We start from the raw sequence: 26,302 nt of genomic DNA on the forward strand, positions 1-26,302 counted from the left end.
TTATTAGCAATGGGAGATTGGAAGTGCAAACATTTTTAAAGCTGGTAAAAAAAATCTCAGTGAACAATCAGTAAGTTTAAAAAAAATCAGTCACAATAAGTCAGTAAACAACTTGTGGATGAATAGCTATAGAGGGAGAAAATTGCTCCTCTTTGAAAGTTGTTCAGTTCTAAAACATTTTATTAAAATCAAAAGATTAAAAGTGTAATTTATAATTTAGGTCACGACCTGGTCTTTTAGTTTCCTGATAGCACAAAATGAACAATAAATCTCTTGTCACTAGTATTGCCATTGTGAATAGGGCAAGTGTATCAGAAAGACTCGTTTGTCAGGTTTTGTGGTTTTTATTAACACAGGCTGTTATTAAAAAAGAAAAAAAATTTGTTTTGCTTTTTAAAAATTATATCTAGTCATATAACCACAAAGAATTATTTACTCTTGGTACAAAAGGAAATAAACTGGGAGACCAATGTCCTATTTTAACAGTAGGAAAATATAGTTTAAGCTGTTTCATTGAGAGCCTGCCTCTCTGTATGCTCCCCCAACCACGAGTTGCACACTGTTGTCTTCTGAAATATCTGGTATTGATATTAAGACAAAACCCACCCACTTAAATTTGGACTTCTGGCAGTAACCACTGACTCTGTAAACTTGATGGGAGCCATTTCATCTCTTTTGTCTCCCTCTTCATATTTTATTAGTGTAACATAGAGTTTTCAAAACATTTTGCACTTTCTCTTGCTTGATCCTGTAAGGCAAATATTATCCTCTCTTTATGGGAGTCAAAGTTAAACTGGCCAATAAATTGTGGAATTTATGTTCAAACCAAACATAAATATACTGAAATGTTTTAATTCTCTTCTCATTTCCTTTTCTATATATTCTGTAACTATTTTCTTTGTTGTTACCATGGGGACTACATTTAACATCCTAAAGTTAGAACACTTTAATTTGAATTTATACCAACTTAACTTGAATAAAATAGGAAAACTCTGCTTCTGTATAGCTCTATCCCACCCCTTTTAGTTCTTGATGTTACAGAATTACATCTTTATACATTTTGTGCCCTGAAAGTTAAACTAATTATGATGCATTAGTCTCTTAAATTATGTACAAAACAGAATGTAGAGTAACAAACCAAAGTTATACTAATACTAGTTTTTAGACAAATGTTTTAAAGTGTATTAGTCTCAAAAAAAAGAAAGTATATACCTCATTGGGAAAAAAAATAAAGTGTATTAGTCTCTTAAATCATGTAGAAAACAAAAAATGGAGTTACAAGCCAGTTTTACTATAATACTAGCTTTTGTAATTACCCATATGTTTACCTTTACTGACATCTTTATTTCTTCATACTGCTTTGGGTTACTGTCCAGTGTCCTTTCATTTCTACCTGTAGGACTCTCTAGCATTTCTTGCAGGGCAGGCCTAGTGGTAAAGACTCCCTGAGCTTTTGTTTATCTGGGAATGTCTTAATTTCTCCTTCACTTTTGAAAGATAGTTTTGCCAGATATAGAATTCTTGGTTGACAGGTTTGTTGTTTTTTTTTCTCTTTTAGCACTTTGAATATATCAGCTCATTGTCTTCTGGCCTCCAAAGTTTCTGATGAGAAATTTGTTGATAATCTTATTGAGCATCTCTTGTATGGGACAAGTGGCTTATCTTCTGTTCCTTTCAAGATCTCTCTGTCTTTGACTTTCAACAGTTTGATTTTAATGTGACTCAGTGTGTGTCTCTTTGAGTTCATCCTATTTGGAGTTCATTGAGCTTTTGGATATTTATACACATATCTTTCATCAAACTTGGGAAGTTTTTGGCCATTATTTCTTCAAATAATCTCTCTGCCCCTTTTGCTCTCTCTTCTGGAAGGCCCAAAATGTGTACGTTGGTTCACTTTTGTTGATATCCCACAGTTCCCTAGGATCTGTTCATTATTCTTCAATCTTTTTTCTTTCTGTTCCTCAGACTCAATAATTTCAATTTGTCCTGTCTCCAAGTTTGTTAATTCTTTTGTCTGCTCAAATCTGCCTTTGAATCCCTCTAGTAAATTTTTTAATTTCAGTTATTATACTTTCAGCTCTAGAATTCCTTTTTGGTTTCTTTTTAGGTTTTCTACCTCTTTACTGATATTTCCATTTTGTTCATACATCATTTTCCTGACTTTCTCCACATCTTCCTTTAGTTTTTTGGGAATCTTTAAGATAGTTGTTTTAAAGTCTTTGTCTACTAGGTCTGCCGTCTGGTTTTTCTGGGACAGTTTCTGTCATTTTTTTTTTTCCTTTGAGTCAGCATACTGAACTGTTTCTTTATATGTCTTATGATTTTTTTGACTGAAAATTAGACATTTGAATCTAATGATATGGTAACTCTGGAAATCAGATTATGCCCCTTACCCAGAGTTTGCTGGGTTTTGTTTTGTTTTGTTTTTATTTTTTCAGATTTATTTAGGTATAACTGACAAAATTGTAAAATATTTAAAGTATACAACATGATGATTTGATATATGTATACACTGCGATAAGATTCCCCCATCATGTTAATTAACATATCCATCACCTAACATATATTTACCTTTGTGTGTGTGTGAGAAAGAACATTTATGATCTATTCTCTTAGCAGATTTCAGTTGTACAATATAGTGTTATCAGATACACATCACCATATATAAAATAAACAAGTATTTACTGTAACAGTGCAGGGAACTATATTCAGCATCTGTAATAATCTATAATAGAAAAGAATATATCTATCTATATCTATATCTATCTAACCAAATCACTTTGTTGTATACCTGAAACTAACACAGTATTGTAAATCAACTCTACTTAAAAAAAAAAAAGTAGATAGCAATACAGTGTTATCAACTATAGTCACCACGTTGTACATTAGACCCTCAAACCTTATTCATCGTGTAACTGAAAGTTTGTACCCTTTTACCAACCCCTCCCTATTTCCCCCCACCCCCAGTCCCTGGCAAACATTTTTCTACTTTCTGTTTCTAGGAGCTCAGTATTTTTAGATTTTACATGTAAGTGATACTATGCAATGTTTGTCTTTCTCTCTGGCTTATTTCACCTCCAGGTGAAATATCTCCAGGGCATAATGCCCTCCAGATTCTTCCATGTTGTCACAAATGACAGGATTTCTGTCTTTTTAAAGACTGAGTAACATTTTTTTTCCTTGATCCATTTATCCATTGATGGATACTTAGATTGTTTCTATACTTTGGCTACTGTGAAAAATGCTGCAATAAACATGACAATACAGATATCTCTTTGAAATAATGATTTTTTTTCTTTTGGATGGACACCAAGAAATGAGGTTGTTAGATCATATGGTAGTTCTATTTTTAATTTCTTGAGAAACCTCCATATTGTTTTCCATAGTGGCTGTACCACTTTACATTCCCACCAACAGTGTACAAAGTTTCCCTTTTATCCACATTGTTGCTAGCATTTGTTATCTCTTATCTTTTTGATAATACCATCCTAACAGGTATGAAGCGTTATCTTATTGTGGTTTTGATTTGTATTTCCCTGATGATTAGTGATGTTGAGCACCTTTTCCTATACCTGTTGGTCACTTATATGTTTTCTTTGGAAAAATGTCTGTTCCGGTCCTTTGCCCATTTTTAAATTGGGTTATTTGGTTTTTTGCTGTTGAGTTATTAATATGTGTGTTCCTTGTGTATTTTAGATATTAATCACTTATTGGATATGTGATTTGTAAATATTTTCTCCCATTCCATGTGTTGCTTTTTCATTTTATTGATGGTTTCCTTTGCTGTGCAGAAGCTTTTTAGTTTGATGTAGTCCTGCTTGTTGATTTTTTTTGCTTTTGTTGCTTGTACTTTTGGTGTCAAGTCCAAAAAAACATTGCCAAGACCAATGTCAAGGAGCTTACCCTCTGTTTTCTTCTTGTAGTTTTACTGTTTCAGGAGTTACGGTCAAGTCTTTAATCCGTTTTGAGTTGATTTTTGTGTATGGTATAATGCTTTTTTTTTTTAATTGTTGTAGGCTATTTTTGTGCTGAGGATCAGCCTAAAGTGTAAAATTAAGGTCTTCTGAAGTCTTTTCTGAGCCTGTGCCTTTCTTGGGCATTTACAACAACCTTCTAATTTCCCCTGTGTATGTAGTTACTTTTGAATGTCCTAGTCTTTGGTATCTGGCTCCAAAAAGAGGGGAAAGGAAAATGAAGAGGAGGGAAAAGGCATAAGCCCTTTAAATCACCTGGAAGTCACCAGAAGGGGAAGGGCTTGCAGCAAACCAGGGAAGTTACAATAATGGCCTCTGTGTCTGCACTTCCATGATCAGAATGCAGATCACTGATATCTGCTATTTGGAGGACAGAGTCCTTATTGCCCATCCTAGCTCCTAGTAAGGGGCATGTAAGCTGCTCTAAGAACACATGCATGGCTGCCTGCCATGGGGTGAGGGGATAGGAGATGGGTAGCCTCTGCTAAACTAAGATTTCAAATTGACTGGAATTAACTGTAATTTATGATCCACATCTTCCCCTGGAAGTTGCAAGCCTTCAATAGCCTCCAGAGTTCCGAAATAGTTATGTCAGACATATTCTACTGATACAGTTGTCGTCTAGGTGGGAAGACAAATTTCTGGTGCTTCCTACTCTGCAACTTCCCAGAATCCCCACATTTGTTTTTTACATATTCCTACCATGTTACCGTCCCCATAGTTTGTTTTAATTTAAATTCTACATTTCCTTTCAAAGCCTATCACAAATCAAACAGTGATCTTTCCATTCTCTAAATTCCCTTGCATTTATCATACATCTCAATGTGCTTAGTTACTGCATTTTCTAATTTTCTTATAGGCAGTGTTTAAAGACACAGGCTTTGGGGGCTTCCCTGGTGGTGCAGTGGTTAAGAATCCACCTGCTGGGCTTCCCTGGTGGCGCAGTGGTTGAGAGTCCGCCTGCCGATGCAGGGGACACGGGTTCGTGCCCCGGTCCGGGAAGATCCCACGTGCCGCGGAGCGGCTGGGTCCGTGAGCCATGGCCGCTGAGCCTGCGCGTCCGGAGCCTGTGCTCCGCAACGGGAGAGGCCGCAACAGTGAGAGGCCTGCGTACCGCAAAAAAAAAAAAAAAAAAAAAAAAAAAAAAAGAATCCACCTGCCAGTTCAGGGGACATGGGTTCGAGCCCTGGTCCAGGAAGATCCCACATGCCGCGGGGCAACTAAGCCTGTACGCTACAACTACTGAGCCTGTGCTCTAGAGCCCATGAGCCACAACTACTGAGCCTACATGCCACAACTACTGAGCCCGCATGCCTGGAGCCCGTGCTCCACAACAAGAGAAGCCACTGCAATGAGAAGCCCACGCACCACAACGAAGAGTATTAGCCCCCACTCACTGCAACTAGAGAAAGCCTGCATGCAGCAACGAAGACCCAATGTGGCCAAAAATAAATAAATAAATTTATTTTTAAAAAAACAACACAGGCTTTGGAAGCAGACATAGCTACATTAAAATGCAAAGTCTACCACTTACTAAATATTTGACTTGGCCTCGTTTTCCACATTATTTCCTTATACTCATTTTATAGAGATAATAATATTGATTTCATAGTGCTATTGTAAGAATTAAATTACTTCTATAAAATGTTTAAGTCGGCCTGACACATATAAATACTCAATAAATAATAACCAAAGTGAATTGAAATAAGTCAGACAAAAGATACTGTATGATTTCACTTATATGAAGAATTAAAAAAAAAAAAACTCATAGACACATAGAACAGATTGATGGTTGCCAGAGGTAGGGGTTGGTGGGTAGGTGAAATGAGTGAAGGTAATCAAAAAGGTACAAACTTCCAGTTATAAAATAAATAAGTCCTGGAGATGTAATCTTTGGCATGATACCTATAGTTAATAATACTGTATTGTATATATTAAAGTTGCTGAGAGAGTAGATATTAAAAGTTCTCATCACAAGAAAAAATTTGTAATTTACTATGTTTGATGATGGATGTTAAGTAGATTTATTGTGAGGATCATTTCACAATATATACATATATAGAATCATGTTGTACACCTGAAACTAATATAAAGTTATATGTCAATTATATCAATAAAAAATAATAATAGCCATATAAATTTATAATTTAAAAATTGGGAAGTCAAGGAATAAAGATGGGAGAAAGCATAGGAGAAATATTAACTTTTATTTTTTATAGTAAGAAGTCAATTAGATGTTGTCTAATATTGAAACATTTACTTTAGACAAAAAACTCAACCTCTTAATCTATTTTCTTAACCTTAGAAATGAGTCTTTTAGGAAAATCTCATGTAATAAGGAAATGTTTGAAGTTCAGTTATTCCTTCAGTTTCAGTTCATTTTCTTTTTATGTTAAATTTAAGTAAAATTATATTTATTACATTTTACTTTAAAAATAGCATATGTAGTATGATTTACTCCATTTTTTAAAAATGTTGAGTGTAATGTTACTTGAATTTGACATAAAAGGGAAATTGAGGTTAAACTGAATATTGCTTTTCTTCATCACAAGATATCATTTACTAAAAGGCCCCACTAAGGTTAAAAAAGAGCTTATGAAAAAAATAAGACTATGTGTGGACCTTGTTTGGCTCCTAATTCAAACAAACCAGGTATTCTAAAAATGCATTAAACAATTGATGGAATTTGAACGCTTACTGAATATTTTGATAGTATTAAGGAATTATTGATTTTTTTAGGTGTGAAGTATTGCATTTTTTTCCTTCATCTCTTGGGGAGAGTATTATAATATTTTATGGATGATATGTTACAGCGGCTGGGATTTGCACTGAAATAATCTGGAATTGGGGTGAGAGGTATAGATGAAAGATTGTACTGGTAGCTATTGACGCTAGATGATGGATACATAGAGGTTAATAATCTCTATAGTTTGTGTATGTTTGGAAATGTTAAACCAAAAATGCGTTTAGAAAATGGTGTTGGGGTCATGTTTTCTTAAACCACATGATTCCAATTTAGGCAATATCCTATTGACTCCCTGTTATGAAAGATTAAGAAATTACCTCTCTCACAGTTTCTTTTACTTCTACTCCCCAATATTTTATGAAAATTTATAATGTATATGTTCTGTTCCATAATTTACACAAAGCTGTTCTATGAAGGGAAGCCCCACAACTGGGGTGGGGGGAGAAGCAGATGGGAAAATTGGTGGGTATGAGAGAAGATATGTGTATTGCATATATAAAGAAAAATCTAGTTTTACATACACCAAAATGATAATAGGATGATAGAATTATGAGCAATTTTTATTTTATTTTTTATGATTCTTTTTTTCTTTCCATATTTTCTAAAATATATGTATATTACTTCTTAATCAGGGAGAAAAGATCTATTTGAAGACAAAAGATATATCTGCATTCACGTAGTTTGGCTCTTCTGAGGTTTGAACATACCATAAATGCCTTTATGTGTTTCTAAATCTATTTTAAATCATTTGAGGAATTGTAGGGAAGTAGATTTAGCGCCTTAGACACATTTTCAGACTTTTTACTCCCCCTTTTCAACTTTCTTTGGATGGTGTGTAGCAATGAAAATTCCATTTTCTCATAAGTAACAGATTGTGGGAAAAGAAAGGCATGTAAGTTACTGTTACTGTTTTTGGTGCTACCATCATTTAAAAATTTTTTAGAATTAAAAATTGAGGACATTTTTACTGGCCAAAATGAGATTTAAAGCTTATGTGGGAATATTCAAAGATTACCAGTTGCTTTCCTTTATTTTGTATTTCCTTTTCACTGACAAGGCATTTCCATGTTGTTTTTATTTTCTGAACTTTTGATAGTGGTTTTTATTTTAAAAAGGGCGCATGGGGAGTTCCCTGGTGGCCTAGTGGTTAGGATTCCTGGCTCTCATGGCTTGAGAAATTGTATCCATTTGTCTGGGTTTATAATCCATTCTTCCCAATCATGCTGAAATCATCTGTTAAACCAGAATAACATCGAGGTCACAGTTCCTTATTCCCCATTATGATTAAGCAGAGTGAGCTTTTATTAATGCTTAATCTCTTTTCTAAAATGTCTCTTTTGACATGGATGGACCTAGTGACTGTCATACACAGTGAAGTAAGTCAGAAAGAGAAAAACAAATGTCATATATTAATGCATATATTTGGAATCTGAAAAAATTGGTATAGATGATCTTATTTACAAAGCAGAAATAGAGACACAGACCTAGAGAACAAACGTATGGATACCAAGGTGGAAGGTGGGGGGATGAATTGGAAAACTGGGATTGACATATAGTATAGCACAGGGAACTCTACTCAGTGCTCTGTGGTGACCTAAATGAGAAGGAAATCCAAAAAAGAGGGGATATATGTATACGTATAGCTGATTCACTTTGCTGTACAGTATAAGCTAACTCAATATTGTAAAGCAATTAGACTCCAATAAAAATAAACAAAATGTCTCTTTTGGCTCTGTGGACATAGAAATATTAATCGGTGTTAGAATGAATCACATTAATTTATAAAAGAGGAATTTAGATCAAATCCTGGAAGCCACTCTTTTTATAGAGCACCTCAAAGGAAAATAGTAAATTAACTCTTCTTAAAGTAATTTTTAGAGGAAAAAAATGAAATAAAATTCGTTTTGCTTGTAAAACTTTTTTTTTCTTGTATAATTTTTGATAACCCTGGAGATCATCATGCAGACATTAGGCTTTGGAACTGGGCATATAGAAAAAGCTTCAAGAAGACACAGTAAAATTCTTTCTCTCATGGAAAGTGAAGCAATTTTTATGTTGAATCTTCAGATTTGGTCGGGGAGAAAGATTTTTTTTTCAGTGTAGATAATTTGGAAAAATTAGAAAACCACTTTTTTGGTTGGTTTATAGACAGTATTTTACATAATTGTGATAATCCTGAATATACAATTATGTATTTGCCTGTTTTTCATTCAAATTTATCATAAGGATTTTCTAACCATATTTTAAAAAACTCCTTTTAATGATGCTTTAAGTTTCTTTACTTTCTTTCCTCTTTTTACCCCAAGCAGGCAACTTTAAAATCTTTAACCTTCATTGTTGTTTTAAGGTGTGTCTTTAAAGAAGTTTGAATAACGAATACTTCACTAGGCAGAAATTCAGTGCAAAGTGTTGACTGTCTGAATTTATAGAAATTTTATTGTCCAACCTTTTACAAGAATAAAATAGCATTATCAAAAATTTCTATATGTATAATCTTTGACTCAAAAATTTCTTCTGGGAATTTATTCAACAGAAGTACACATACAAATGAATATTTCTTTATAGCATTTTTTTTATAATGGCAAAAAATTGTAGGCAACCAATACATACATCAGAAAGGACTTGGGTAGATAAACTATAGGGCATTTACGGGCTTCCCTCGTGGCACAGTTTTTGAGAATCTGCCTGCCAATGCAGGGGACACAGGTTCGAGCCATGGTCCAGGAAGATCCCACATGCCATGGAGCAACTAAGCCCATGCGCCACAACTGCTGAGCCTGCGCTCTAGAGTCTGCAAGGCACAACTGCTGAAGCCCGTGCGCCTTGAGCCCGTGCTCCGCAACAGAAGCCACCACAATGAGAAGCCCGTGCACTGCAACGAAGAGTAGCCCCCGCTCACCGCAACTAGAGAAAGCTCACAGGCAGCAACGAAGACCCAACACAGCCAAAAATAAACAATTAAATTTACTAAAATAAAACTATAGTGCATCTAAAATGCAGTACTGGGCTTCCCTGGTGGCGCAGTGGTTGAGAGTCCGCCTGCCGATGCAGGGAACACGGGTTGGTGCCCCGGTCCGGGAAGATCCCACATGCCGCGCAGCGGCTGGGTCCGTGAGCCATGGCCTCTGAGCCTGCGCGTCCGGGGCCTGTGCTCCACAGCGGGAGAGGCCACAACAGTGAGAGGCCCACGTACCGCAAAAAAAAAAAAAAAAAGAAAAATTTAAAATGCAGTACCATGCAGTCATAACAATGATTGAGGTAGCTCTGTGTTTAGTGATGTGGAAAGATATCCAAAATAATGGCTAAGTGGAAAAGTTGCCACTCAGTATGATCTTATTTCTGTATGTAATATTAACAAATATATAATAGACTATGTATGTAAAATCTAGAAAATATCCACTAAACTGTTATGTGGAGATGATAAGATTATAGGAGACTTTTACTTTCTAAATTATACATTTCTAAAATATGATCTTTCTTTTTTTTTTGACAATCATCTATTACGTTTAAAATCAAGACAAAAAAAATCTACTATCCAAAGATCTCATTCTGCCAATCCTCCAATAGTCTCTGTTGGTCATGAAGTAGTGTGCAATTTTGGTATTTTTAGTAGATCCTAAAATTTTTCTTTTTCTCTTTTCCCTCATGTATATAGCCTTTGGTAATTAAATTTAATGACTGAATGGTGAATTTCAGTATACATGTGCTAGATCATCCTGCATACTAAAGCAGTGGCCCTTTAACACAGCATCTTTATTATAGATGGTTTGAGAATTTACCAAGACAGCTCCATATATTTAGAGCAAAATGGACTTACAGTTATAATCATTTTTAAAACTCTTCATGTATATTTTTATACTTTTTTCTATTATGGCATATGATTCAATAAAAAGAAAGTTAAAAAACATTTGAAGAGTTTTATATAATATGGGATACTATGATGGGAAAGGGTGATATTGAAAAACATACAGTTTATACATCCTGGTCTCCATTGCTTCTTTTTTTTTTTTAATTCATTTTTGGCTGCCTTGGGTCTTCATTGCTGCGCACGGGCTTTCTCTAGTTGTCGCAGGTGGGGGCTACTCTTCCTAGCGGTGAGCCGGCTTCTCATTGTGGTGGCTTCTCTTGTTGCAGAGCACAGGCTCTAGGCGTGCGGGCTTCAGTAGTTGTGGCACGCGGGCTCAGTAGTTGTGGCTCGCGAGCTCTAGAGCACAGGCTCAGTAGTTGTGGCACACGGGCTTAGTTGCTCCACAGCATTCCTGGACCAGGGCTCGAACCCGTGCCCCCTGCATTGGCAGGCAGATTCTTAACCACTGCACCACCAGGGAAGCCTCCATTGCTCCTTTATTTGCAGGGATTCTCATTTATAGTTCTGTTGACAATCTGACATCATTGTTACTAAAACAGAAGTTATATGGTCAGGCAGAAATGAAAAAACAAGAAAAACTTTCCTCTGATTGCATTAATACTGGCTGAAATGTTTGCACACCTGTTGAGATTCATAAAGTCATCAGGATTATATAAAAGTTATGCCTAAGTATATTATATATTGTAAAGTAAAGTTATAGTTTAACCTTAACGAGGCAGCTAACTTGTATAAACCAAGTATTAATTGGGTAAAAAAAGGCTTACTCCCTCCTTAAGGAGGAGTTACAAGTATTACTCCTGAAGTAGCCACGAGGAGGGCAGTGGAGAGAATTAATCCCAGGTTTTAGTCTAAGATCAGGCCCTCAGGAAATTTGGATATGTCTAGGGATGCTTATGATTCAAGCTGACCTTTTGCCAGGTTAACATATTTACTCTCAATCATAAATATATGCTTTCAAAAAACATTTATTGAGAAATACTGTATATCAGTCATATACTCTCTCCCTAAGGAATTTATAGTCTACTGAGGACAAGCAGTTGGTTGCAATGTGATATAATAAATGATAGGGGAGAAGTAGACACACAAACACACACCCAGGTGAGGAATCTAACCCAAAGGATGGAGTGGAGGGAAAGATAATGTTGGAGAAGGTGACATGGAAGATGTGACCCTTGTACTCAATCCTTAAGAACAAGGAGAAGTTGCGTAAAGAAGAGTATTGGTTCTTCTAGACAGAGAGAACTGTGTGTGCAAAGGCCAGTAGGCAAAAATGATGCATTAAGAGTACTTAATTTCGCCCCCAGTTTCTTTTTAGAAAATGCTTGAAGATTGTCTTTGAGTGTAAGATCTACCTTTTCAGAAAGGGAGAGTTAGTTTGTAATGTTAAAAAATAAAGTCCTCATTCAATAAAAACTGAAATAATCTCTTAAAAAAAAAAAAAAAAAAAAGAGTACTTAAAATGGTTCCAGAAAGCTGGGGCATAGTGTTCTAGGGGAAAGAAGCCAGAGAGAGACTAGTAAGCAGCCTCCTGATTTAAGTGCTATTACTAAAAAATTTGGATTTGACTGGGAGGAGCATTTGAAAAATTTTTAAGCAGAAGGGAAGGGAGTTATATGATTAGCTTTGAGCTTAAAGATCATCCTGGCTGTGGGAAAAATGGAATTAGAAGACCTCTACTTCTGGCAGTACAGTGGTAAGACTTAATTTTTAATGTATTGTTGGGCCTTTGGAATGGAAAGGAAATCTTCAGGGCCCTGAAGCAAACACCAAAATTAAAATCCTAGACTTGAGCAAAAAACAAACATGAAAACCATATTGCTCTGGGGCAAATTACCAGATCAGTCCAGAGATTCAGGAATTAGGTGGTCAGGAATAAACTTTTGGGTTGAAATAAAATGGAGAAGCTAGGTTTAAATGTGGTCCCTGTTGTGTGGCAGTCTCCCAGTCCACCATGCCTTACTCTCAGCAGAAGCAAGTGCAGATCTTCCTCTCTAGAGGAAAATACCCTCAATTTAGGCCTCCAGAATCTCGTAGCTTCAAAAAAAATTAGCGGCGGGGCAGAGGAGCAGCTTCGTCAGTTGAAGGACACCTGCAGCGGGGTCTGTGCGTCTTGGAAGATTGAAATCATGGCAGGTCCAGAAACTGAGGCCCAGTACCAATTCACTGGTATCAAAAAAATATTTCAACTCTTACACTCTCACAGGGAGAATGAATTGTGTACTGGCCACATACAGAGGTATTGCTTTGATAGTTTTATACTTTAAGTTAAGGTCTAAAAAAACTCCAGCTGTGAAAACAACATAAACGGATTCTCAACTGTACCTCATCTGTTAAGTTCCCGTGCCTGAAGAAGCTAATGTCAACTCATCATGTGATACCCAATTTGTACAATAAATTATGAACCTGGAAAAAGAAATTAAATATGGACCTCTTAATCAAATATCATCAAACATACAAAGAAAAATACACATGAGAAAGAATCAGCAGAAATAACAAATAATAGGTCATTCAAGGACCTTAGATATTAAAATGATCAACCAATATGAAGTATCAATGATATTTTTAAAGAAATATAAGAATCACAAAATGAACAAGAAGAAATGATCACAAATGACCAGGCAAATGTGAAAAATAACTAAATAAAACTTTTAGAGATGAAAAATAGTTGAAATCAAAATCTCAGGGATAGTTTAACATATTAAATATAAATGGAGAGAGTAAATTGGAAGCCAGATATGAACTAACTCTTGTGAAATCAATATAGAGACAAAGGAAATGGAAAATATAAAGGAGAGATTAAAAGACATGGAGGTTAGAATAAGAAAGATTGAAAGAAAGAAAAAAGGAAATGAAGGAAAGCCAAAATTCTTATAAGAATTGAGAATTTTTGAGAAGTAAAAAATGAACGTACAGACATAGGAAGCATATTACCAAACAGGATGCATAAGTTCACACACAGTCATGTTGTAGTCAAACTGCAAAACACCAAGAGAGAAGACCTTAAAGGACCAAAGGGAAAAGGCAAATCGCCTACCACAATCAATAAGAGTGATAGATTTCTCACTGCAACAGTGGAAGTTAGGAGGGCATAATATCTTCAATGTGATAAAGAGAAAACTATCAACCTAGAATTTTATGTCCAGAGAAGAAGTATTTTAAAAACAATGGTAAAATAAAGACATTTCACATAAACAAAATAAAGTTTGTCTCCAACAGACTTTCATTTAAGGAAATTCTACTTTAGGAGGAAGGAAAATGGTACCAGAAAGGAGGTCTGAGATGCACGAAGGAATGGTGAGCAAAGAATTTGGTAAGCAACTGAGTAAATCTAAACAAGGGCTACCTGTATAAAATAATGATGATGCTAATAATGATGTCTAATTTGTGAGGTTAAAAAAAAGATAAAATATTGGCAAACTAGGAGAGTGATTAATATATTTATTTGTTTTAAAAATAAATTAGATCTTGTATGAATTTTAAATGATCATGCATGTTAAAATTTCAAAAATAACTTCCTAAAGAAAAGTGAATGTACAACTTCCAAATCAGTAAAGAGGAAAACTGGAATTTTTAAAAGATGTTTTTTAATTCTTTGCCACCACTTAGCTTTGTGACCTCTATCATATTACGTAACCTCCATAAGCCTTAATTTCCTCATCTTTAAAATGTGGATAATAGTAATACCTCCCTTATAAGACTCTTGTGAAGATGTAATCATATAATGCATGCAAAAAAGCTTAGCACAAATCTACTGCATAATAACTGTTCAACAAATATTAGACATTACTGTTATTACTAGTGACTTAGTCTTGGTGATGCTTTAAAGCCATGCTAGAATCTGCCAACATCACACCCACCTTCTCTCCAGTGAGAGGGAATGCTACACACAAAGATAGCTAAAGAGTGTTAAACAGTTCTGATAACATTGATGGGTCTTCCTTGTGTTAATCATAACTCCTTGTTCAGAACCTTCAGAATTTAATATTGCCTTTCAATAAAAAGTTCAGAGCATCAAGGCTTTCCACAGCCTAGCCCAACCAACTTGATCTCATGAGTTCTCTTTAAATTCTTGAGTTAAATCTGTAAACATATTTGAGGTCTCCTTCCTTGACACGTTTACTTGGAACACCTTTTGAAGAACAGGTAAAATTTGGATGACTTCCTTCATCTGGAAAATCCACCCTCTCTGCTAAATTCCACCTATTCTTCAAACCCCAGCTCAAGTCCCATAAGAGTTCCTGACTACTCTAGCCCAAAAGTGATTTATAATTGGAAAAACTATCATCTAAACCAAACTTCCGGGACTTCCCTGGTGGTGCAGCGGTTAAGAATCCACCTGCCAGTGCAGGGGACATGGGTTCGAGCCCTGGTCAGGGAAGATTCCACATGCTTCGGAGCAACTAAACCCGTGCGCCACAACTACTGAGTCTTCACTCTAGAGCCTGCAAGCCACAACTACTGAGTCTGCACTCTAGAGCCTGCAAGCCACAACTACTGAGCCTGCGTGCCACAGCTACTGAAGCCCACATGCCTAGAACCCATGCTTCACAACAAGAGAAGCCACTGCAATGAGAAGCCCACGCACCACAACGAAGAGTAGCCCCGCTTGCTGCAACTAGAGAAAGCCTACACGCAGCAACGAAGACCCAACGCAACCAATAAATAAATAAATAAATAAATAGATTTATTAATTTAAAATAAATAAATAAACAAGCCAAACTTCCTATAGTGATTTATGCCTGTCTCTTCTACTCCATTTTCGGTTGAGCTTTTATTTAAATTTTATGTTATCACAGAAAATTTTCCTGGAGTTTGCATGGTCTTTCCAGCTACATTTCAGCTCCTTAAGACAGTGGCTATTAACTATATACCTTTGTATTCCCTATAGTTCCTAGGGAAAAGAAACTAACATTTAAGTGCCTATGATATGCCAGGTACTATACTAAATGGTTTCTTATATATATCTCACTTATTCCTCACAATAAACTTATAAAGATAGATATCAGTGCCCCCATTTTAGAGATGAGGACATTGCACTTGAGAAAGGCTAAGTAACATACCCAAGGCACTTAACTAGTCAGTGGCAGAGCTGACTATACCACCCATCAAAATAGCTTGCAAATAATACATGTCTTGGAGGCGTAAAAGGCTCAAATGATTTATACATTTTTCTACTTGACTTATTTGTATCCCGCTCTGAAATTTAGAGTGTCATGGAAACAGATTTCAAAGAAGCCAGAAGTCTTCTCAAAAATTAAAATTTGGCATGCCAATTGTTAACTAACAGCCAAACCACAGGAATTCACAAAGACCTTGAAGTTAGACAGAAAGTCATACTTTGGGGCAGGGGGTTAGATTAAGGGACTTAAAGAGATTTTTTTCATTTATTTTATACGTTGCCTTGAGTTCATGTAATGTGAAGTGAAATGAATCACACAACAAAGTGGACCATTCTTTGAGTGCTTGCTGCAAGTCCATATCCCTTTCAGAACATTCTTTCTCTTCTCTTTTCCCCTTTCCTAGGGTTACACATCTTTCTGGAATGACTGCATATCATCTGGCCTGCGAGGGGGCATCCTGATAGAGCTGGCCATGCGAGGTCGAATCTATCTAGAACCTCCCACCATGCGTAAGAAGCGACTACTAGACAGAAAGGTAGAGCGTCCTCTGCGAACATCCTCTTATGAAAGGGCAGATAGCAACAGTCCATTTTGGATGAATAGGAAGATTTGAGTAGTGAGACAATATAAATATCACTTATTCAGTTGTCCCATTGTCTGGCAGGTTTAATTATCCTGTAGCAGAGAAAGAAATCCAAGTATCCATGGTCAAAAGAGTTATAAGAAATTCATGATTTTGTCTTCCATTTTTATGCAGAAAAATCACATTTAGGATGGTGTTGATTATTTTTCTCTCTATATCTGTACCTATAATATTATGAAATAGAGTATTGTATATGAAGAGGCAAACATGTGGGTCAGGTACAGTCTTTACTTAACTCTGGTCATCCTCAGATAACCATTCAATTTCCCTCCTTCCAAGTATTTTGCAAGTTCTCTCTAGCCTATGAGGTATACCGCCCTCTCCATTTTCTTACTACTCATTTTTTCCACTCACAACTTCATTGTCATACTCAGCACTCTACTGAAACTACATTCTTAGGTGTCACCAGCTAATTTTCAGTCTTCAATTTATTTTTCTCTTTTAACCTATATGTGGTGTTCAACACTTTTGACTACCTCTTACTTGAAACTTTCTGTTCTTTCTAAAAAATCTCTATTTATTTATTATTATTATTATTTTTTTTTTTGGCTGTGTCGGGTCTTAGTTGCGGCATGCGCGATCCTCATTGCAGCGTGCGGGCTTCTCTAGTTGTGGCGCATGGGCTTCTCTCTAGTTGTGGCACATGGTCTCAGTAGTTGCAGCGCACGGGCTTAATTGCCCCACAGCATGTGGGATCTTAGTTCCACGACCACGGATCAAACCTGCATCCCCTGCATTGGAAGGTAGATTCTTAACCACTGGACCACCAGGAAAGTCCCATCTGTTCTTGACCTTTGCTATATTACATCCTCTTGCTTCTCTGGCTGTACCCTATTTCCTTTACTTTTCCATTCCTTAACATCTAAGTCTCAGTTTGTATCACTCTGTATAACTTTTGGAGAAATCATTTACTTTTACAACTTCATCTATCACCCCCATGATATATTAACTCCCAAATTTCTAGGCCTGTCTTCTTTTTCCACCCCCAGGAACATACTTAAGTATTGTCCAGACATTTCAACTTAGCTATCCCATATCAGTTAAAACCAAACGTCATCAACTTTTCCTGACTTTCCTATCTTTATTAATTGTTTCACAAGTTGGTTTTCCAGGCTCAAAGAGTTATTATTGAATCTTTTCTCCATCATCATTTATATCCAGTTTGTCATTGGGGCCCACTTCAAATTTTTTTTTTATCTCCCTATTATCACCCCATACTAGATTTTAAATTTCTGAGGACAGAGAAAATATGTTATGCTGCTTTGCATTTCCTATGACTTAACCAATAATATATGTATAGCATATTGAATAACTTTAATGTGAATGAAGTATATCAACCAAGGTCTCTTGTTTCTTCTTTTCTGAAAGGTACTACTAAAGTCAGACAGCCCAACGGGTGATGTTTTACTGGATGAAACTCTCAAACACATCAAAGCAACTGAACCCACAGAAACTGTCCAAACATGGATAGAGCTACTCACTGGTAAGACTCAGAATGATTTAAAAATCCCACATTTTATCATTTTTATCCTACTCTTAAGGTTGGGAGAAGAAGTATAGAAGGTCAGGGTGCTACGTAAGATATATATGGTTCACTGTTTAACTGTACTAATGAGGGACAAAAAAGACATGATTAATCAGTACATAAAGTTTTCCAAAGCTTCATCTTACCTCTGTCCACCTCATAAGCTCACAAGAAATTTTTTAACAACCATGTTGATGTATAATTCACATCCCATACAGTTGACCCATTTAAAGTATACAATTAAATGGATTTTAGTATATTCACACAGTTGTGCAACCATCATCACAACCTAACTTTAGAACATTTTCATCATCCCCAAAATAAACCCCATACTCATTAGCAGTTTTCCCCACATTTCCCCAACCCTCCTGCCCAGCTACAGGCAACCACTAATCTACGTTCTGCCTCTGTAGATTTGCCTATTCTGGATATTCCATATAAATGAAATCATACAACTTATGGTTTTTTGTGACTAACTTCCAAGGATAATATTTTCAAGGTTCATCCATGTTGTGGCATGTATTGGCACTTCATTCCTGTTTTTCTCAAGGTCAAGTTCAAAAACTTTAATATGAATAATCAAGCTTAAGGCATAATATTTTAGGAGAATATTCCACAGGGCACTTTGAGATCACAACCAGTGTCACCTTCTGGAACAATTTTTTTTTTTTCTGGTACGCGGGCCTCTCACTGTTGTGGCCTCTTCCGTTGCGGAGCACAGGCTCCGGACGCGCAGGCTCAGCGGCCATGGCTCACGGGCCCAGCCACTCCGTGGCATGTTGGATCCTCCCGGACCGGGGCACGAACCCGTGTCCCCTGCATCAGCAGGCGGACTCTCAACCACTGCGCCACCAGGGAAGCCCTGGAACAATTTTTTTAACTGAAGTTCTTATTGAGACATTTGTATATTCACATGCAGTTGTAAGAAATAATACAGAAAGATCCCTTTATATGCTTTGTCCAGAATCCCCCATTGGTAACATTTCTCAAAATTTTAATATATGCAACCAGGATACTGAAATTGATACAATCCACCAATCTTATTAGAATTTCCCCCCTTTTTTTTTTTTTGGCCACACTGCATAGCGTGCAGAATCTTAGTTCCCAAACCAAGGATCAAACTTGTGCCCCCTGCAATAAAAGTGCAGAGTCTTAACCACCAGACCACCAGGGAAGTCCCAAGAATTTCCCCAGTTTTAATTTGACTCCTTTTTATTGCCAAATAATATTTCATTATATGCTTATACAACTTTAATTACTTATTCATCAGTTGATGGACATTTGAGTTATTTCCACTTTTTGGCTATTATGAATAGTGCTGCTATGAACATTCATAGACAAGTTTTTGTGTGGACATGTTTTAACTTTGGGGGGTATATAGTTAACTTTTTATTGTGGTAAATGTACATATTTATTATCTTAATCATAAGTGTACAATTCAGGGACATTAAATACAGGCACAGTATTATATAACCATCACTTCTCTCTACACTCAAAGCTTTCACATCATCGCAAACACCCCCCTTCCTCCCTCCCCTCATTCCACCTACTTTCTGTCTCTATGAATTTGCCTGTACTAAGTAACTCATATAAGTGGAATCATATAATATTTCTCCTTCTATGTCTGGCTTATTTCACTAAGCATGTTTTCAAGGTCCATTCATTTTGTAGCATACATCAAAATCTCATTCCTTTTTATGGTTGAATAATATTCTACTGTATGTGTATACCACATTTTGTTCATTTCATCTGTTGATGGACACTTGGGTGTTTCCATCTTTTGGCTATTGTGGATAATGCTGCTGTGAACATTTTTGTACATATATCTGTTCAAGTCACTGCTTTCCATTCTTTTGGATGTATATCTTGGAGTAGAATTACTGGGTATGTGATAGTTCAATGTTTTGAGAAACCACCAAACTGTTTTCTACAGAGGCTGCACTCTTTTACATTCTTACCAGCCAAGTGTGAAGGTTGCAATTTCTCCACATCCTCATCAACACTTTTTATATTCTAATTTTTGTTTTGTTTTGTTTTTAATTATAGCCATCCTAGTAGGTGTGAATTGGTATCTCACTGTGGTTTTGATTTGCATTTCCCTAATGATTAATGATGTTGAGCATCTTTTCATGGACCATTTATATATCTTCTTTGGAGAAATGTCTATTCAAGTCCTTTGCCCATTTTTGAATTGGCTTCTGTTGTTGTTGTTGAGTTTTAGAAGCTCTTTCTATATTCTAGATAGTAATCCCTTATCAGATATATAATTTGCAAATATCTTCTCTCATTCTGTAAGTTATCTCTTCACTTTACTGATAATAACTCTTGATGTACAAAACTTCTTAATTTTGATGAAGTCCAACTTATCTACTTGTTGCCTGTACTTTTGGTGTCATATCCATGAAATCTTTGCCAAATCTAATGTCATAAAGATTTTCCCCAGTGCTTTCTTCTAAGAGTTTTATAGTTTTAGTTCTTAAATTTGGTTCTTTGATCCATTTTTACTTAATTTTTGTATATGATGTAAGGTAAAGGTTCAGCTTCATTCTTTTGCATGTGGATATGCAGTTTCTCAGAACCATTTGTTAAAAACACTATTCTTTCCCTCTTGAATGGTGTTGGCAGCCTTGTTGAAAAATCAGTTGACCATATCTGTGAGGGTTTATTTCTGGGCTCTCTATTCTATTGCATTAATCTGTATGTTTGTCCTTATGCCAGTACCATACTGTTTTACTTACTGTAGCTTCGTAGTAAGTTTTTTGTTTGTTTGTTTGTTTTGCATTACGCGGGCCTCTCACTGTTGTGGCATCTCCCGTTGTGGGGCACAGGCTCCAGACGCGCAAGCTCAGTGGCCGTGGCTCACGGGCCCAGCCGCTCCGTGGCATGTGGGATCCTCCCAGACCGGGGCACGAACCCGTGTCCCCTGCATCGGCAGGTGGACTCTCAACCACTGCGCCACCAGGGAAGCCCAACAACTGGTTTTTTGTGTGTTCATCTTGTACCCTGCAACTTAGCTGAGTTTATTAGCTCTAGTAGCTTTTTGTGTACTTTGGGGGATTTTCTATGTATAGGATCATGTCATCTGCAAACAGAGATAGTTTTAGTTTTTCCTTTACAATTTAGATGCCTTTAGTTTTTTCTTTCTTGTCTACTAGCTCTGGCCAGAACTTCCAGTAAATTGTTGAATAGCAGTGGTGAAAGCAGGCATCCTTGTCTTTCTTGTTCCTTGACCTTTGGGGGATCTTTCAGCCTTTTACCATTGAATATGTTATTAGCTTTGAGGTTTTCATAAATACTCTTTATCATGTTGAGGAATTTTTCTTTTACTCCTAGTTTCCTATAAGTTTTTCTCATGAAATGGTGTTTGTTTTTCTCAAGTTGCTTTTCTGAGTCAAGTGAGATGATCATGTGAGGTTTTTTTTCATTCTATTAAATGATGTATTACATTGTTTGACTTTTTATTGAGATATAATTGGCATAAGCATTATATTAATTTCAGGTGTACATCATATTGATTCAATATTTGTACATATTATGAAATGATCACCACAATAAGTCTAGTTAGTATCCATCATCACACATAGTTAGTTTTTTTTTCTTGTATGAGAACTTTTTTTTTTAATGTTTATTTATTTATTTATTTGGCTGCACCGGGTCTTAGTTGCAGTACACGGGATCTTCATTGCTGCATGCAAGATCTTCGTTGCAGCATATGGGACCTTTTAGTTGTGGCAAGTAGGATCTTTAGTTGTGGCATGTGAGCTCTTAGTTGTGGCATGTGGGATCTAGTTCTCCGACCAGGGATCGAACCCGGGCCCCCTGCATTGGGAGCATGGAGTCTTAACCACTGGACCACCAAGGAAGTCCTGAGAACTTTTAAGATCTGTTTTCTTAGAACTTTCAAATATATAATACAGTGTTATTAGCTATAGTCACCATGCTGTACATTACATCCCCAGGATTTATTTATTTTATAACTAGAATTTTGTATCTTTTGATCTCCTTCACCCATTCTGGCATTCTCCCCCTTCCTGCCCCTAGCAACTACCAATCTGTTCTCTGTATCTATGATTTTGGAATTTTTTATTTTTGTTTTACATTCCACATATAAGTGAGATCACAGTAGTATTTGTCTTTCTCTGTCTGACTTTTTTTTATATAGATTTATGCGGGCATTCAGCCTCACTTATTTATTTTATTTTATATTTTTTTAATATTTATTTATTTATTTGGTTGTGCCGGGTCTTTGTTGCAGCAGGCAGGCTCCTTAGTTGCAGCTCGCAGGCTCCTTAGTTGCGGCTCGCAGGCTCCTTAATTGTGGCAGGCAGGCTTCTTAGTTGCAGCCCAAGGGCTCCTTAGTTGCAGCATGTAACTCTTAGTTGTGGCATGCATGTGGGATCTAGTTCCCTGAGCAGGGATTGAACCCAGGCCCCCTGTGTTGGGAGCACAGAGTCTTCACCACTGTACCACCAGGGAAGTCCCTCTGTCTGACTTACTTCACTTTGCATAATGCCCTCAAGGTCCATCCAGGTTGTCATGAATGGCAAGGTTTCCTGTTTTTTATGGTTGAATAATATTCTGTTGTATGTATATGTGTGCATATATGTATGTGTGTGGTGTGTGTATATACATATACCACATTTTCTTTATCCATTCATCCATAATTGGTATTTAAGTTGCTTCCATGTCTTGGCTATTACAAATAATGCTGCAGTGAACATGGGCTGCATATATCTTTTCAATTCTACTCAGAAGTAGAATTACTAGATTATATGGTAGTTGTAATTTTAAGTTTTTGAGAAACCTCTATACTGTTTTCTTTTTTTTTTAATTAAAACATTTTTTTAATTTTATTTATTTTTTTGGCTACATTGGGTCTTCATTGCTGCACGTGGGCTTTCTCTAGTTGCAGTGAGTGGGGGCTACTTTTCGTTGCAGTGCGTGGACTTCTCATTGCAGTGGCTTCTCTTGTTGCGGAGCACGGGCTCTAGGTGCGCGGGCTTCAGTGGTTGTGGCATGCGGGCTCAGTAATTGTGGCTCACGGCCTGTAAAGCACAGGCTCAGTAGTTGCGGCACACGGACTTAGGTGCTCCGCGGCATGTGGGATTTTCCCAGACCAGGGATTAAACCATGTCCCCTGCATTGGCAGATGGATTCTCAACCACTGCACCACCAGGGAAGTCCTATACTGTTTTCTGTAGTGACTGGGCCAATTTACATTTTCACTAACAGTGCACAAGGGTTCCCTTTTCTCTATATCCTCACCAACAGTTGTTATTTTTGGTCTTTTTAATATTAGCCATCTTAACGAATGTGGAGTGATATTACACTATGGTTTTGATTTGCATTTCCTTGTTGATTAGTGATGTTGAGCACATTTTCATGTGTCTTTTGGCCATTTGTATGTCTTCTTTAGAAATATGTCTATTCAGATCCTCAGCCCATTTGATTTTCTGTTACATTCCTGGGATAAATTTTACTTGATCAAGGTGAATAATCATTTTATGCTGTTGGATTCAATTTGCTAATATTTTATTAAGAATTTTGCATCTATATTCATAGGACTTATTGGTCTGTAACTTTCTTTTCTTGTGATGTATTTTTTAAAATTTATTAATTTATTATTTATTTTTGGCTGCATTGGGTCTTTGTTGCTGCGCGCGGGCTTTCTCTAGTTACGTCGAGTGGGGGCTACTCTTCGTTGCGATTCACAGGCTTCTCACTGTGGTGCTTCTCGTTGTGGAGCACAGGCTCTAGGCGCACAGGCTTCAGTAGTTGTGGCACACGGACTCAGTAGTTGTGGCTCACGAGCTGGGCTTAGTTGCTCCGTGGCACATGGGATCTTCCCGGACCAGGGCTCAAACCCATGTCCCCTGCATTGACAGGCAGATTCTTAACCACTGTACCACCAGTGAAGTCCTCTTGTGATGTCTTTATCTGGCTTTAGTATCAGGATAATCCTTGCCTCACAGAATGAATTAGGAGGTGTTCCCTCTTCAGTTTTTTGGAAGACTTTGAGAAGGATTTGTGTTAATTCTTGTTTAAATGTTAGGTAGAATTCACTGATGAAGCCGTCTGGTCCAGGACTTTTCTTTTTGGGGAGGTTTTTGATTACTGATTTCATTTTTTTTTTTTCGGTACACGGGCCTCTTACTGTTGTGGCCTCTCCTGTTGCAGAGCACAGGCTCCAGACGTGCAGGCTCAGCGGCCATGGCTCACGGGCCCAGCCGCTCCGCGGCATGTGGGATCCTCCCTGACCAGGGCACGAACCCGTGTCCCCTGCATCGGCAGGCGGACTCTCAACCACTGCGCCACCAGGGAAGACCTGATTTCATCTTTTTACTTGCTATAAATCTGTTGAAATTTTCTATTTCTTCATCAGTCAGTTTAGATAATTTGAGTGTTTCAGGGAATTTGTCCATTTCTTCTAGGTTATGTAATTTGTTGGCTTACCATTATTCATAGTATTCTCTTATAATCCTTTTTTTAATCTCTGCAAGGTCAGTTGTAATGTCCCCACTTTAATTTCTCATTTTAGTTGTTTGTAGCTTTTCTCTTTTTCTTTGGCAGTCTACCTAAAGGTTTGTGAATTTTGTTGATCTTTTCAAAAAACCAACTCTTTGTTTCTTTGGTCTTCTTTGTTGTTTTTCTGATCTCTCTTTTTGTTCATCTCTTCTCTAATCTTTATTTCGTTCCTTCTGTTAGCTTTGGGTTTACTTTGCTCTTCTTTTTCTAGTCCATTAAAGTGTAAAGTTAAGTGATTGATTTGAGACTTACTTTTTTTTTTTTTTTTTTGCGGTACGTGGGCCTCTCACTGTTGTGGCCTCTCCCGTTGCGGAGCACAGGCTCTGGACGCGCAGGCTCAGCCACCATGGCTCACGGGCCCAGCTGCTCCACGGCATGTGGGATCCTCCCGGCCCAGGGCACGAACCCGTGTCCCCTGCATCGGCAGGCGGACTCTCAACCACTGCGCCACCAGGGAAGCCCAAGACTTACTTTTTTAATTTAGGCATTTACAGCTATAAGTTTCCCTCTGAGCACTGCTTTCACTATATCCCATACATTTTAGTGCATTGTGTTTTCCTCCATTTCTAAGTATTTTCTAATTTCCCTTGTAATTTCTTCTTTGACCCATTGGTTGTTTAAGCTTGTTTAATTTACACATATAGGCAAATTTTCATTTTCCTTCTTTTACTGATCTCTAATTTCATCCCACTGTGGTCAGAGAACACACTTTGTATGTATCTTTTGAAATCTATTGAGATTTATTTTATGGCCTGACAAGTGGTCTGTCCTGGAGAATGTGCCTTGTACACTTGAGAAGAATGTGTATTCTGCTGTTAGGTGGAGTGTTCTGTATATGTCTGTTAGGCTTAGTGAGTTTATTATGTTGTTGAATCTTCTATTTTTAAATTATTTTCAGTCTACTTGATCTAAGCCTCATTGAAAGTGGGGTGTTATAAAACTGTCTACTTCTGACTGTTCTGCCCATTTTGCTTCATATATTTTTTTTTTTTTTTTTTTTTTTTTTTTTATTTTTTTATTTTTTTTTTTTTTGCGGTATGCGGGCCTCTCACTGCTGTGGCCCCTCCCGTTGCGGAGCACAGGCTCCGGACGCGCAGGCCCAGCGGCCATGGCTCACGGGCCCAGCCGCTCCGCGGCATATGGGATCCTCCCGGACCGGGGCACGAACCCGCATCCCCTGCATCGGCAGGCGGACTCCCAACCACTGCGCCACCAGGGAGGCCCGCTTCATATATTTTGAGTCTGTTCTTAGGAGTGTAAATATTTATAGTTGTTATATCTTCTTGTTGTACTGAAACTTTTATTAATATATAATGTCTTTCTCGGTCTCTTACCTTATATGATTTTAAATCTATTTTGTCCAAAATTAGTATAGCCACCCTGCTGTCTTTTGGTTACTATTTGAGTGGAATATCTTTTTCCATCCATTCACTTTCAGCCTATCTGTGTCCTTTGATCTAAAGTGAATCTCTCATAGACAGCATATAATTGGATTATGTTTTTTAACCCATTCTGCCAATTTTTTTCTTATTATTAAATAGTTTAATCCATTTACATTTAAAGTAATTACTGATAAGGAGACAGTCAATTCTGCCATTTTGCTATTTGTTTTCTTTTTTTTAATTAAAAAAATTTTTTAATTAATTTATTTATTTATTTATTTTATTTTTGGCTGCATTTGGTCTTCATTGCTGCACACAGGCTTTCTTTAGTTGTGGCAAGCGGGGGCTACTCTTCGTTGTGGCACGCGAGCTTCTCATTGCAGTGGCTTCTCTTGTGGAGCACGGGCTCTAGGCCCACGGGCTTCAGTAGTTGTGGCACACGGGCTCAGTAGTTGTGGCTTGCAGGCTCTAGAGTGCAGGCTCAGTAGTTGTGGCACCTGGGCTTAGTTGCTCCACGGC

The 26,302-nt window shown here is 37.2% G+C and overlaps 1 protein-coding gene and 1 pseudogene across 4 annotated transcripts in view; both read left to right on the top strand.

Moving 5' to 3' along the window:
• GOLPH3L (golgi phosphoprotein 3 like) overlaps nt 1–26,302 on the top strand; it is a 42,271-nt gene that overhangs the window by 7,997 nt on the left and 7,972 nt on the right. For 2 of the 3 annotated variants that reach the window (XM_081226295.1, XM_081226294.1), the window contains 2 exons: nt 16,112–16,243; nt 17,720–17,834. In XM_081226295.1, coding sequence (XP_081082421.1) covers nt 16,112–16,243; nt 17,720–17,834 — 247 coding nt within the window. The remainder of the gene's footprint in view (nt 1–16,111; nt 16,244–17,719; nt 17,835–26,302) is intronic. The other variant, XM_081226296.1, reaches the window with a different exon arrangement.
• LOC308612685 lies at nt 12,223–13,116 on the top strand (annotated as a pseudogene). The gene has a single exon. The product of its transcript is annotated as an uncharacterized misc_RNA (transcript).

The sequence above is a fragment of the Mesoplodon bidens genome (assembly GCF_964165515.1).
Source record: "Mesoplodon bidens genome assembly, chromosome: 2".
NCBI lineage: Eukaryota > Metazoa > Chordata > Mammalia > Artiodactyla > Ziphiidae > Mesoplodon > Mesoplodon bidens.